The 16,466-nt window shown below is 34.1% G+C and overlaps 1 protein-coding gene across 1 annotated transcript in view; it reads left to right on the top strand.

The window, feature by feature from the left end:
* Nucleotides 1-16,466, top strand: part of LOC149085537 (dual specificity protein phosphatase 7-like) — a 70,974-nt gene that overhangs the window by 42,097 nt on the left and 12,411 nt on the right. Inside the window, exon 2 of the mRNA XM_089233602.1 lies at nucleotides 4,891-5,283. Within this exon, the coding sequence (XP_089089728.1) occupies nucleotides 4,891-5,283 (393 nt within the window). The remainder of the gene's footprint in view (nucleotides 1-4,890; nucleotides 5,284-16,466) is intronic.

Here is a 16,466-nt window from a genome sequence, read left to right as displayed (position 1 = left end):
CGTAAACACACACAATACATCCATTTTGGTGAATCCGATTAAAGTATTTGGAAAATTTTTATGGTTAATTAATAATTTATTGAAAAAAACTGCAAAACTGAAACGAGCTATATTTGTGAAATCCATTCATATTTTCTATTGTACTTCCAAAGGCACACGCAAACATTTATGAACATGCGTTTTAGAATGTGTGGAACAGTATGAGAGGGGAAAAAAAATTAAGGCTAAAATAATCGTGCCAAACTTTTCGGCATTTTTAAGAATTATTTCATATTTTTAGCAGTAAATGTTGATGGATTTAAAAATGGGTGTTTAGTTATCTCAAATAGGTCATAAGAAACAAGTGTGTAAAATTTGGAGCGAATTGAATGAAATTTGGTTCGCAAGAGATATTGGAATATCAGTTTGTGACGAAAAACAAACACGAAGAAAACTGGAAATGAAGATATTGTTTCACGTAGAGAACCATGATTTCTTAATTATGAAATCGTAGTACAAAAATAACTAACAAACAGATTTTATATGCGGTTTGTTGAAAAGTATTTTTCTCAAATTTTGTCTTTTTTTTATTCTTGTGTAATGAAAAAAATTTCGTCATTTTCACGATTTAAACGTCCCGTATCCTTTTAAATAAAATTTACGTACAGATAGTTATATATGATACCTAAGTGAAAATCCTGTAAAACGAGACCATTTATAAGGAAAATCGCCTATATAACGATACTAATCTCTGGTCCCAATGAACTTTTGATAGTGTTAATACAGTGATCCCGCTTATAACGTTCCCACCTAAAACGTTTTTACTATTAGTACGACTCATTTTTGTAGTTCCAGCTCTTTCTAGTACTCATCGAGATTTCCCGCTTTATGATGGTTTTTTGAAAAACGTTATAAGCGGGATCTACTGTATACATGGTGATTCTATAATCCCCCTTGCGGAATTTTATTGGCGAACCGTTGATCCTAGAAGCATACTTTCAATTAGACAAAGTATCCAAATTGCGAGAACTTAGATACATCATTCATGTTGCAAGAGGTTGTATGGTTATTATAAAATATAAAAATTTACTTTTTTTTTGGACACTCCTTAAAAACCCAATTAGAAAGTTGTTACTTTGTCTTTTCCCGAGGGGAAAAAAAATCCACTTTTTTAAGTGCAATATTAGCGAAGATATTTTTTTGAATTAAAAACTCGGAGAAAAGTTGGGAAGGAACAACATAAACGAGGGAAAGGAGCGTTGTCCGTTAGTGTATACTGTTCTTTCCCGAACTTCCTCTAATTTTTGAATTCGAATATCTTGGTGAATATCACGCTTAAAAACGTGAAATTTCTTGGCGTAAGGAAAGACAAGGCAACAACTTTCTAATTGGGTTTTGAGGACAGGGTGTCCGTATGAAAAGTTAATTTTTACATTTTAATAACTATACAATCGCTTGCACTATGAATGACGTATCTGCATTCCACACGATATTTGGATACTTTTCTAATTGGAAGTGTGCCTCTAGTATCAACGGCTCGCCAGTAAAACGCGGCAAGGGGAGTTATGGAATTACCCTTTATATTATTCACATTATGTAACAAACTGTACAGAATTATGTCTGGTTCTCTATCTTCAAGAAAGTCATGAAATATATGTTATATATTTTATATAAATATAGTATTCTTGAAAATGACTCCACAATACACAAAACGACCTTTGCTTCAGTGATGTATATTCCGAAACTATCTCCATCAACCAATGATGTTTCTCTTTGGCCCGTGCTCAGCCTAGTTGGTTTTTTTTTTTTTTAATTTTGTGTAGTAGAGTTTGGGGGGATCGGTCCTTGCGTTGAAATGGTCTCTGGTGGTGAGGTGGTCGGTTGCGCTTGGGCAGCAGCACTCGTATAGCATTTAGCGGTAGTGACCTTCACCCCTGAAGCCAGAAGACAGAAGTAAGAAGAGTTCGAAGACCATCAAAGAAACCAGTTGCATCGGGCGGGGCTACCAAGAACGCCAACCAAAAAAAAAAAAAGCACTTCTCCTCCTGCAGGCCCTCATCACCCTGTATATATGGCTGTTATTTTATTTCATTCCTTTTTATTTTATTTTTCTGTTTTCGGTGAAAATTGACGGTGAAAGTCAGTTACGGGGGTAAGGAGTATGTAGTGAGAAGTGGTCTTATATGCTTATATGAAAAAAAAAAATGAGTTAAAAAACATTTTTTGTGTTTTTTATTTCTTAGTGAGCGCGTGGGTGGATTGGCTTCATCTTTTTGAGAAGAAAAGGTTTGTTCTTCTCCTTTAACTCCCTCCCTTATTCTTGCTTTTTTGGGTTAAGAAGGTCAAGGACAAAGAAAGACCAAAAAAAAAATGAAAATAAATAAATAAATAATGAAAGGAAATAAAAGAAAATATAAAAAAAAGAAAAGTGAACCTGGCCCACGAGACCTGCGTGCTACTCGGACCGGAATAGGCGTTGTTGTCGTTTTAAAAACAGGATTATTTAGCGAAGGTAGAAAGAAAATCACGATGCCATTCGAAAAGAATACGGTAAAACCTCGATAAGTCGTCACTCGTGTTATGGAGGAAAAAAATGTGACGGCTTAAGTGGAGTGACAACTTAACTGAACTGCCGTCAATTTCAATGTGAAATTTTATGAAAATCGTTTTATAATTCAAAGTAATATAGCATTTATTAAAATATGAATGGAAATCACAATATTGACAAAATGTGTAGACTACAAAAGGAAAAAAAAAACGGAATCTTTAACTTTTTTGAACTTTTAGTGATCGACATTGTAAAATACACTGGTACACTTATGATATGAACTAGTAATTTTTAGTTTAGACTAATCAGAGCAACTGTTAAAATAATTAGTTTTTCCTCTACAACAAAACTATTGCACATTAATTTTACATATACGAGACATTTAATTTCAGTGCTTTGAATTCTTCATCAATAGTTCATGATACAACAATAAGGTAATCTCGAATACAGGACCCACTTCTAACCTGGATAGGGAAAAACAGACAACAGACATTAGAAAGCCTTAACTTGGGAAAAAATGTCTGGTTTTTCAACACAGATATTTTATTTTTAAATTATATATATATATATTATATGGGAAGAAAATATTATATATATATATCTATACATATTTCGTTACTTGAGCTGTTCCGTTTTGGTACATAAGACTTTTATGGACTTTTTTTGAATATATGGCAATTCTGTTATCAAGCTATATATATTTCTTGAAAGGAACCATAGAAATAATATATTTCTCTCTCTCAAACTTTTCCAGTTTTCCAGTGGCGAGTTAATCGAAATTAGCGATGAGTAAACGAGGGTTTTTGAACATTGTCCATTGTACCAGCTTTCGAAAGAGTCTATAATGGTATTGGTATTCTGGTTTAGGAGAAATTTAGCCTTTTGTTCGCAATAACTGAAATCAGCGTTTGTCGAAGTAGATATTCGACAAGAATTCGGAATTGGCGGATACAGATTTTGGCGACAATTTTATTTTGCAGAAAAATCCTATAAGGTGACACTACCTCTATTTACATGGTGCCTGTATTTAATGGTGAACTTTAAGCGCTGAGATTGGTGAAGTGAAAAATCGAAAATTGTCGCCAAACCCTACTAAAATTACTTCGACGAACGCAGATTTCAGTGATGTTTTGCAAACGAAAAACTAAATTTCTCTTAAACTAGATCACCGATATTGTTTATTGAAAGCTCTTTAGAAAGCTGGTGCAATCGACACGTTTTGGTAAATTTGACCAATTAATGCTAGAAGGGTGTTTGAGTAATTGACAATGAAAACATTTTGGCGAGAGTTCTATTTTGAACTTCGCCAATCTTTCAGTGCTTGTGGCTCGCCATTAAATCCAGATATTTGGATGAAATTGGTGTCACTTTTTAGTACTCTAGTATTTTTTCTGCTCTTTCCAAATATGTGCTCAGTTCTTGTGTTGGCCTCTCAAAAACTTCACAAATTCGGGTTTTTTGAGACTCTGCACATTTTTTTTCCATAATCGACTACCCACCATAACTCGAAAACGGTTCGTGATAGGACAGGGTTGTAGGATGTGTTTCATATTCCACTTGGGCTCGTCTATCACCCCCTTTCGTTTGGTAGAACATGTCACGTTCAATCTGTATATATATATATATATATATATATATATATCATGATAAATATATCCATATTAGAAATCAATACGATATGAATTCGGTACATCATATGGTGATCCTGAATTCGTCATCTCTTAAATATTCTATTAAATACGGTGAATGATATTAATTACGCTATCATCTTATTGTTATGTACTGTAACGGGATGAACCACTACCCTAAATTAAAAAGACAGTTTTTCTTATCGTAGGAATAAGCAACGCAAAATTTACCGAATAGCGAGCAATCTTGAAATTAATCCCGTATTTTATAATTACCGTTGCCTCACAATACTTTTCATTCCTAATTTATTTCGCAAGGTATTATTCTGTTGGAGTTGACATCCCTTCGCAGGAACTTGTCTTCGAAGTGTTTATTCAGATAAGTTTTAATCTAAAATCTAAGTTGATGAAATTGAGGCAATCCTTAGTGAAAATGATGAAATATCTATACCCGAAAGTAATCTCATTAGCAATAAAACCTTAACTGTTAAGAATTCACCGATTATTAGGAATAATTATGAACGATCCTGTTGGTGGAGAATTTTAAACCAATAGTCTTCTCAAGTACAGTATAAGGAAGTAGCGGTTTTTTCCTATTCGAAAAACATAAAATGAACTTGATGCGATAATAATGAACAAAATAAATTTATGAATTTGTTTTTCTGATTTTTTTTTGTATTTAAGTAAATACAAATATCTTGCATACTTGATTTATAAATTCGTTTTTCCCCCCAGGTGGTTTCCAGCATTTCAGAGAAAAGTGGCCTGAATGGTGCGAAAGTGATGCCGCGGTCGGAGAATCTCTCAGCCTAGAAAATTTGCGGATCACACCCATCGACGACTGTGATGTGGACAAGGAACGCTGCGATTCCGGCCTAGACCGGGACACTAGTCCTAATGACCCGCCATTCCCCGTCGAAATATTGCCATATTTGTTCTTGGGAAACGCCGAGAATTCCAGTGACTGGGAAGCTTTGGACAGGCACAAAATTCGTCGCATCCTCAACGTCACGCCAAACTTACCAAATGCTTTCGAACACAAAGGAATCAAGTACATGCAGGTTCCCATACAAGATCATTGGTCTCAAAACCTGGCGAGTTTTTTCCCAGAAGCTATAGCATTTATAGGTGAGATACAAAAAGAATTCAACTGATCCCAGATTATCTTAGTTGTAATTTTTATCATAAATATGATTATAATTTCAGTTCCAATTTGGAAAGGACCGAAAAAAGAACTACTGGCCAGAGTGTTTCGAAATTTTTCGTGAATATCTCTGTAGCAATGGGATTTTGTTTGCTGAAGAAAAAGTACGAAAATTTGCAGTTAGGGTGCGATCAGTGCTTTACCACTGTGGAAAGCAATACAATAGTACTGATAGACATTTACCAAGGAATGTAACAAATGTCTAACATGCTGTACGATTTGAAATTTCAAAATAACATGATGCGTGATACTGACTTTCAATTTCAGTAAATTTTCAACATGCCCATTAATCACAACGTTCTGTAGATGCCTAGATGCCCTTTAAAACTAAAAAAATTGGGGTAGGCCGTGTCACAGACGCGGCCGTAAGTTTTGACATGAATACGTTCTTTGCGTTATAGGTTCTGACTTAATCAAATGGACGTCATCGGATTTGTGTCAAGAATGTCTATAAGACGATGCCATTGGCTTTCATTTGCATTGCGAACCTCTCGAGATAAGCGTAAAACAATTTTGTTACGAAAGAGATCCGCGAGCATGGTGTCCAGACACACCGTAACGTATCATATTTACCGTAACGTATACGAAGATACTTTATCACTGTGTTCAGTTTTTGTTTTTAAAAACGAGTTTTTGTCTTCAGATTAGTGTGGAAATTTCTGAACGTTTCGTAAGTTATTAGCGTAACATAAATGTATATAAGATGCGTCTTTATGAAAAAAATTCGTCTCACGCGTGTATTTTTTTTTTTTTTTTTGAGGAAACCGACATAATGGGTTCTCCAATGACGTAAGACGCGATGTACCAAGCTTCTAAATACTGTACTTTTAAGGTTAACGTGGCTGAATTTCTACTTGGACAGTCAAATCGAAAGGGAGAATAACGTGGGAGCATAACAATGACCGGCTGTTTTGTTGGTCAGTAAGTCGCGTAGTAAGTAAGGGCATGCATACAAACTGGCTGACAGTCGTCAGCGTCGTACTGTTTTTGCTGAACTTCCTTTTCCTTTATAACTCTAGCGGTACGTAGTAGTAGTAGCAGCAGCGTGTGCTTCCCAAGCTGCCTTGCGTGCCCTCCATTCATCGAGCCTTGAATGTATCCACCCACCCACCATATGCATTCCGCTTTCAGCTGTGTGTGTGTATGTGTGTGTGAGATGACGCAGCCTCGCCACTGCCTTTTGCCTTGACGAACCTTTTCCTAGACGCGTTCGTTCACTCACCCACCTTTTTACTCCACTGCGCCATTCACACCGATTCCCTTGTTGTTCCGATGTCGATGACGGTGGTGGTGGTGTTGGTACAGCACCCGATTGCGGGGGCGTATGAATCGAAACGCGCTTGCGCTAGCTACATCGATTTCCCCCGTGTGCTCTCTCCCCTACATTTTTTCGTGAGTGATTGTGCCTAAACATGCAGGTGACTCGCTCTACCCTACGTTACCATCGAGTACACACACACACGCGGCTCTCTCTTTTTTATCTGAAGTCAGCTGAGGCATTCACTGATTCTGGAATGCGGGGGTGTAAGAAGAAGCTAATTTAAAAATTTCACATTGTTCTGTTTGTTTTTTTTTTTTTTTTTTGAATTTACATCAGGTCGAATTCCCTTCCTCGGGTATCTTGATGTAAAGACGTTCTTTAACTTATAAAAAATCACAACTAATTATTGTTGGAATGCTTCTAAAATTAGAATTTTAATCGCTATACAAAGCAGAGAGTTTGAAAGTTTATTTTTTACCTAAAAGCATCATCATTTAACGAAGTTTGCAAAAAAAAATGTGTATACACTTTAACTTAAGAATATCCTTCATTATACAAGGTAACTCAAGTCTGTTTCACCTAAAATAACTCGTAAACCGTTGGTTATACAAACACATTTTCATTTAGAAAAGGTATTCAAATAACGTGACCCCATCTTAGATGGGCATTTATCTTTTTAAGGGCCGTATATGTGTACCAAGATGCAAAATTTAATTTTTCATACGATCCTTCTGCCCTCTAATTTTCAATTAGAAAGTTCAACTAATTCCTTTTAGTAAAATAATTGACACATGGACACGTTATTTAAATACTTTTTCTATTTAAAAGCATGTTTCTATAACCAACAGTTTACGAATTACTTGAGGTGAAATAGTTTTCACCCTGTATATAAGTAGTAGCTGTAATTATACGTCAATGTCAAAGAATACAGGTTACAAGGAAACACATTAGTGTCCCTTAAGTGTATAGTTATTGAAATTTGCTAAAAACGGTATCCATTATCTGTCACATCCATAACCACGGAGAGCACATGCTTGAATCGCAACCGTAGTCAAAATACTGATATTGATTCCTTCACATGATGATCAGTTTCCTGACCATGGGAATGGGTGGATTGTTCCGTGCCGAATAGACATAATTTCGACGATTAACTGTTCCAACACAGTGTCTCTTTGTACTTCCTCAACATTCACGCTCTATACAATTTTGCAAATGCTGTATGAGGATAACGTGTAAGCGGTGAAGAGTGCGCTGTCTGATTAGCTCCAATTTAAACTTAATGGAACAGTGAATCATCATAAATGTGTTTATCGCACAGAAAAATCCCACATTCACGTGAACAGGAACTAAATAAACTCGTGCAGAAATTCCCATGATTACTTTGACCAAATTTATTCAAGCAATTTCTCGTCGTTGTTATCGTTGTCTGGCCACAAACGGCAACCACTTTGAGCACTGTACAGGTAAAAGAGATTATTGTTATACTTTCATGTAACTTGTATTCAAGTTTTCAGGAAACATTACATTCAGTTTAAACATAAAATGAAGTTTTTTTTTGTTGAAGTGGATACATATTTTTTGGCAGTTTTTTTTTTAGATAAACTTCTGTCAACCAACGGAACTTTATTTTTACACCGAATGAATGTGAGCTTGTAGGCGAAATTGTTAATGTAAAAATGACCACCAAGTCAGAAAATTTCTACTGTTTAATAACTTATTTTTCCAATTTTTTCTCAATTTAATTATTCATTTTCTCCATCTTTTTTGCGATTTAGTTCAGCGTTTCAGGTGTAGAAGATGCTAAATATTATATAAGGAAATCTATATATATACCGATACATTATCTCCTACATACTACTAATTATGAGCAAAAGAGCTTGAAAGATTATTACAAGATAAAAAATTATTAAAAACAATTTTATAGATATTATCAATAATTAATAAGATTTAATTTTTTTTATTTCCGCGCAAGTTAATCAAATGAGTCCAACGTGAAACATTGATGTAGTTTAAATAATACATCGTGTTCATTAAAAAATTTACATGCATTATCAATGAGCAAATAGCGTGAATTCTAATTTTTTTTGTTTATTTCAAGACATTATTTCTTTACATTTTGCATTAAAAATGTATGAATAATTATCTAAATTCAGTGAACGCTTCTGTTATAATACACTATTACCCGATTTCTCGTCTTCAGGCGCAGTTTCGGAATGATTGATGCTTTTTTTTTCTGGAATCGATGCTATTTGATTTCTAATAATATTTATGATGAATTAATTTATTCACTTGGAGTTCTCATTTCGATATAATAGGGGTGGTCTTCAATGATTTTATATAGATGGTACCTCCGATGACCGAATACGAACAATAGAAATATCATACTCAAGTTTATGATTATCTGCATGGAAATTATCTTCATATAGACGGTGAGATTGATTAGTTTAGAAATTAACAAACCACACGGGCTGCTTGTATTTGGTTGTAGCACCATTTTTTGTTTAAAAAAAGCCAATTATCGAATACGGAAAGTAAGAGTTTTGGAATTCCTCAATATTTTAGAGGTAAGTCTCAATTAAGATATTTAAATAGTTAAATTCATCTTCACTGACCTGATGCTGAAGCTGAAATTTGGTAAATAATATTCAAGTTTTTATTTCAATAAAAATATGCGTATGGATTTTACAATTTCACATCGACAATAAGTAAGTATAGGCTTGAAGCACGAGAAATGCTAGAACAACGCCCAAAAAGTAAAACAAAATATTATGACGCAAAAACTTGAACAAAGTTTTCAAAATTTATAGGACGCGATATTTCAAGTTTTTACATGACTTCAAAGTTTAAATTGCCTTCATACAAGAAAATACAAAAAAAGTAAAAAAAGATGATTTTATTATACTAATTAGATTCATTTTCTGCTTTGAAAATTTGATGTGCCAAGGGAACCTTTATTAACGCTCTTTTTACAGTCTAATGTGTCGGTGCCGCTCTGTCACGACCGTAGTTGCTTGAAAATTGAATTCAAATTGATAAATTCCGATACACGGAATTTAATTTCTAAACGAATGGTTTTTGGCGAAGGGAACTGACAGCTCCTCGTAAATACATCTCAAAAGTCATTTGAATGTACATGCATTTTAATCTTTGAGTTTTTCTTCTCTATGCGTTGATTATTCTACTATAGATTTGGTTCTCATCAAAAGTCTTTTGGAAAAATTTTTAGTTTTTATCGTAACTGGCAAGTCAGTGAAATTGTAAAAGCCTAAAAATTATTAATTATTAATACTCTTCGTGAAATTTCTGAAAATGTCATTTCAAAAGATTTCACCAGCCATTTCCGTGGAGTTTGTAATAGTCAAAATTTTACAATTTCTAATACAGCTTTAAACTAGGTCTAATTACCATCTTTATGAATTCTAATCGTAGCAAGAGAACAAAACAGATTAAAGAGATTTATTCTGAGTTTCATCTCTTAACAGTACATATTATAATAAATCATGTATATCGGAATTTTTTATCTAGAAAATTACATGATGGAATTGTGAATGTTCCTAAACATTAGTTACTTAATATTAATACCAACTGTATTTTAGTAAAAAAAAACATAGAATAAATAGTAAAGAATGCATTAAAATATCGATTATTCATGACGGCTGTTTTGAGAATAACAAAAAATGTAGGGGTTCACGATATGTTTATTTATATTTTTATATTGCACGCAAATATTTGAGAAAAAGGTAACAGACAAGATTTTAGTGTTGCTGAAAATTTCCAGCCAACAAAGAGATTATATAGCACAGGCCCGTCATTTGAGGGGGGCAGGGGGCCATTGCCCCCCCCCGGCTTTTGAAAATACACTAAAAATGTTATATATATACAGATATACAGGGTGATCAGCGAATAAGCCCTTATTTCAAAATTAAATATCTCTACAACAAAGATCAATAGAATTATGCGGTAAACGGTACGTTTATTAGCAAAACTGTAAAAATATTGTACGGAAATTTCGAAAATTTAGTTGTTTTTTTTAATTTTTTAAAATTTAAAAAAAAAACAAAACTGGAGATTTTGGGGTTCCGAAAATCCTCATTTGTGTGAAGAGAAACCACTGCATTCGCCTAAAGTTACTGCATGGGCTGCGGTATGCGCCATGTGTGCTGACAAATTGTTCCAAAATTGTAACGTAACGTTCAGTAGTAATCGTTTCTCGCACGAAGAAGGGGCCGATAATGCCTCTGGCGCATACCGCAGCCCATGCAGTAACTTTAGGCGAATGCAGTGGTTTCTCTTCACACAAATGAGGATTTTCGGAACCCCAAAATCTCCAGTTTTTTTTTTTTTAAATTTTAAAAAATTAAAAAAAAAATAAATTTTCGAAATTTCTGTACAACATTCTTACAGTTTTGCTAATAAACGTACCGTTTACCGCATAATTCTATTGATCTCTGTTGTAGAGATATTTAATTTTGAAATAAGGGCTTATTCGCTGATCACCCTGTATATATACATATATACATACATTGAGTACATGTGCTTTGCCCCCCCCCCCCGGAAAAAGTTGAAATGACGGCCCTGATATAGCACCTAATATAGCACACACAACATTCATTATCTATAACCCCTTTCAGACCCGAGTATACATTTTTTTGAATTTTCAAAATGCTCTCTGTTGCATTTTTGATACTCAAAAAATGCACTAACAACATAAATCATTAAATCTTTAATTAAAAGTCAGCAAATCTTTATTTTTAAATTTTTTTGTGAGGAAATAATTCACTTCATTCAATTTTTCTCGGCCAAGATGATGCAGAGTATACTCATCTTCATATAAATTTTTTTCCAAAATTTTATTGCTAAATTTTGCGTAATAAAGCACACTTTTTCTGGAGGCACTTTCTCCTGGAGGCTATCTTTAAAACCCCTGGAAGTTCAACTTTAAGTGCTGCCCTCTGATAAAGTCCCCGAAGTTAATACATCACGTTTTTAACTCAAAACTTACATAATCCTTCAAGCCAGGGCTTCATTCCCTGAGGTCAAAAGAAAAAATTCTACAGTGAGAAAAAGCAGTTCACACATCTGTGGCACCAGTGTCTGAAAGGGATAAGACAAAAATGTCATGGTGCAAATCAACGGTAGATCGTGGACTTTTTTATTTATTGACGGGAGTTTCCATTATTAAAATATGAAATTAAAAGCGAGAGGTCGATAGTCGAAAAGATAAGTTTTTAAATTGAGATATGTTCCTGCTATACATTTATTAATTTTTTTTTCGAAAATAAGTCGGATATTGCCATGAAAGACATATAGATAGCTAGTAAACCGAAAAACACACGTTATGCACCAAAGGATTTATTCTTACGAGCAATGGTCCGTAACAGCACGAAGCCAATGACTTTAGAGCAGTACTCGCGAGTACAATTCTATCCCGCAGGCGACATCGGATTTATCAGCTTAAACTACAGGACAGCAGTGGGCTGTTTGAAAAACTACTGTATATACCGTGTATTGGAGAAAACAATCTTCCGAGATCGTTTGAGATTTCATACTCCTGGTACAAGAAAAACATTTGCGAATCGCTTGAGGACAAACTACGTACGAGTGAGTAATTTGAGTTGAATTTTGGGAAGGAGATGTAAAGTCAAAACCATTGGACACGTAATCAGAAAACATTGACCTCATGTAAAATTTCAAAAGTGCTAAAGATAAAAGAGTATTTCTGAGGGTTTCGAGAATAGCAGTTGAAAATAAAAATACAAAATAATTTTTCTCTAAATTTACTGTCATATCAAATAACCCACGATGGAAATGATTATTTTGGAGCAGTGAATCTCAAATTTTGTCACCTGCGGCTCCCTTACCCAATTCATGATTCATCTGCGTTTTCCCAAAATAGTTTGATAGATATTTTCCCATATAAAAGAACTACAGTACTTCAAAGCATAAATGGGCACACAAATCAATATATCCAGCTCATCCCTGACAAAAGTTGGTGACGCCTCTAGGAGCTACGGCGCACACTTTGAGAAACACTGTTTTATGGAATAAAATAAAAGTTCATACACGTTATTTTTACGATGCATTTATAATCTATTCGAAACATTTTGAAGCTTTTTCTGATTGTTATTGTCACCATGAAAGAATATCTTTTGTTTAACACAATTGATAAAGTTCTCGAATTTATCAATTTTTTACATATACAAGATAAATTCGTTAATTTGAAACGGCCTTTTCCTGAATGTTCATTAAAAATTTTTGAATTGCTCTTGAACTTTTTCTTAATCCTTTTTTTCATTTTTTAGCACTTTTTTATGATAACAGCTGCTGTGAACATAAATTCGCTTGGAGGAAAAACATATGTTCTCTCAAATGCTCAATTTTTTTTCGGACTGATAATTTTTTTCATAGTTAATGACTCGTATAGAAAGCCTGAAAAATCATTAAAAAAGTTATCTCGAATTGTACTGCTTATAAAGGGTCTTAAAGAGGCTGTATAGAGCCTCGAAAGTCACCCATAAAATAAATGTATTGAAGTAATATCACATTCAGATATATAACTACCTTCTTTGCGATTGAAACTGTTGTAAGAAAAAAATCCGGGTTGCAAACTTCAAGGTAAAAAAAAGAAATACTAACAAAACATTTTAACAAATTAGCGAAATCACAGACACCCATTTTCTGCATCAAACAAAGAGTTGTTCTCGTTAATTGGACCATCTACCAGCAAATTCAGGATATAAAATGGAAAGAAAATGACTTCAGCTTATGTGCAAAGTCAATTTTGAATTTTTATCTTCAAACTGGCTGCAGTGATGAACGTTTAAAAGATCCTTTGCATGTATGCAAAGCTACGCATTTAAGGGTTAAGAATGGTATTGCATTAAATTAAACACAACCAAAGTAGAAAATCAAAAATATCTTATAGTTAGTTCACACACCACCATCATTCGAAAACTCTCTAACTGGGATATTTTTATCCTGAAGCAAGAAATGTACGTATTGATAATTTGTAGACCATAGGATTGCTCTATAAATTTCGAAACAATTAACTCATATCCGTTATGTCACAGGAGGCATAACGATAATAAATAGGGGCAACGATAACGAAAGAAAAACAAACGTGGTGGTGCAGGTTAAGAAAACATTGTTATGAAACGAGGGCCGTTCTCAGAAAGTCCTAGAAGAATAATGCCAGACGGAATGTGCGTCCTTGATGTTGAGGCCATCTATAATCATGAGCGTCAATGTATGAGAGACGATGGCCAAGTAGGTAAAGTAGAAAAGCGAGCGAGCGAGTAAAATGGGATTTGCTTCCTCCTGTAATAGGTCAGTAAGCTTGTAGACGACTCAACTGTGTGTGGTGTCCCTGTCTTTCTGCCAGCCTTGACAGTCCTGTCGATAGTTTGTATACACAAGTCACGTGTCTTGGTTGCTAAGGGCAACAGAGAAAATCTTAGTGCCGACGGCAAGATGGAAGCAAGCCACCATCACCATCGTCGAGAAGCACTACAACAGAATATAACCTCAAGAGATGTGGTTGGTGAGCTTGAGCACGGCAACTAACTTTTATCGAGAAAATTGTTGTTACGTGAGAGGGCCATCGACCTGAAATGTAGGAGAGCCGCTTATGTCACACCATACATACATCTGAATTTATTTGCCTCCATTTTTTCCTTTATTCTTTTAAAGACAGCTACGAATTGCTTAGATGCCTGAAAGGGTTGAACAATCAATGATTGAAAGAGTAGATATTTTAAGAAAGAAATGAGCCCGCTGAAAGATTTATGTCCACTATAAAAAAATGCTATATTTTCTATATTTTTTTTCCGAAAAATTTTCGGACGTCTCAAAGAATAATGTTCTAATAAATAAAATCTCACGTTGTTTGTTGCGCAGAAATCGATATCGTACTATTTACTTGTTTGTGATGTCGTAGAGCACACTGTTTCTCGTACATGGTTGTCCATACATTTTATACGTATCTTCAACTACTTTTCGTTCTCAGTTGAATTATTAATAACTTAAGAAAAGTCTTTTCTTTTGTATCTCATTATCGATTTTTATTTTTGGCGATCTATTTTTCAACACCTTCTACTTCTATTGCATTTATTGATGATTGAACAATAAGTAATATCAGCGTCATACCAAAATTTTTCTATTTATCATGTATCAAAGTAATGAGCTAGTTCGATAAAAAATTTATTCTAAAAAATCGTACGTAGTTATTGAAAGATTGAAAAATATGAAAATGATAGCAAATTTCAAATGGCATAAATATGGTTGTCAGACGTCCGTATTTTGACGATCCTGTCAGTGTCGATACCGTACTTTTATAAAACCAGTGAAATATTCCGTGTTTATTTAAACATCGTGTCAATCAATAGATTTTAATGAGAAATTTATTTCTATCAAATATGGAATACGTAGATTTTAAATGAAAAAAAAAAAGACCTCTGTGGTGATGTTAAAAAATTATCGCAGCAACGACGCAAAGCGAATCAAAGAGAGAATGCTGTCTTAGGAAAATGTGTGTGTGTATAAGCTGTCAATCTATCTGCCTTTATTGTCAAGCATTGGTAAATTTTACTTGACACGATTATGCTTTAATTGTGGCTAAGCTTAAACTATTTTAGAAGGGAAATTGGCGATTATTGGCTGGATGCCCCGCTTTTTGCTCTTTGAAGTTTAGTCAACGGCGGATGTCCGTACTTTGATAGTACGTCTTCTTTCTTTCTCACAATGACTTGGTGGTCGACAACAGTTTATAATTTCAGTTTGCATCCGTGACGTCAAATAAACGACATTAAGGAAACTATCATATAGAGAGAGAGAGCGAAAAGAAAACAAGTGATTACTGATCGGTGAAATCCAAAAGACCATTTATCTAATATTTAGACAGCTTGCGAGTAAATATCAAACGGAAGATGCTATCGACGGATACCATCAAGGCAGTAGCAACAAAAACAGACGAAGAAAGCTGCCGTGAAACAATGGGAAGCCACTATGGTCATGGGAACGATGCACGGAAGTCGAAAGTTTAGATACAATCAGAAAATGGTTGCACGAAACTTTATTTATTCTTAATGACTGCGTGGTCAAGAAGTGTCTTTAGTAAACGACTCACGCACTCTCACTCTAGAGGAATAACTACAGAAAGGAAATGACAGATAACCGATAGCAAATATGCATTGCCTTTTCTCTTTATATAATCCAACAATATTTTCTTTTCCCCGCAAACTATTCAGGTTGCCGACCCTTCTAGAGAAATATCAACCATAATAATTTGATGGAAAGATGAGAATTTGATTTATACAATTTTATTCATATGTATATTTTCTTTCGTTACATTTCACCGCAAACAAAGAACAATTCTACTTATTCACACAAATAAAAATAACAAGAATATTCCATTAAAGTATTAAAATTCAGGAAATACGAAACCTTAAATTTTATTCACCGAAAAAATATATATAAATTTTTCTCAATGCATAAGGGATTTTTAAATATGATCGATATAAAATTTTACTTTTTTCTAAACTCATTCAGATTCGCAAATCGAATAACAAAGTTCTATAAAAATAAGAACTTTAAGAGTTCCGATTTTTATGTATAAATTAACAAAGGTCTGGTAGAATTCACGGTCATATCATCTTTCGTCTTATTTTTTCCCCCATTTTTTTTTTGAATTATTAAAAATCAGAAATGCTTTTAATACTTTCATTTCACTCATCTGAACTAGTACAATTAGGGGATCAAATAACCTCTTTACCTCATTGAGATTAATGAGTTGAAATTGCTTGGGGTGCTCTCCAGTTTTTTTTATATCATTGTATATTTATCATAAAA

The sequence above is a fragment of the Pholcus phalangioides genome, unplaced genomic scaffold (assembly GCF_987345545.1).
Source record: "Pholcus phalangioides strain wild (caught in Gottingen) unplaced genomic scaffold, Ppha-v1.0 ptg000007l_1, whole genome shotgun sequence".
NCBI lineage: Eukaryota > Metazoa > Arthropoda > Arachnida > Araneae > Pholcidae > Pholcus > Pholcus phalangioides.
This window is presented reverse-complemented; position numbering and strand designations above follow the sequence as displayed.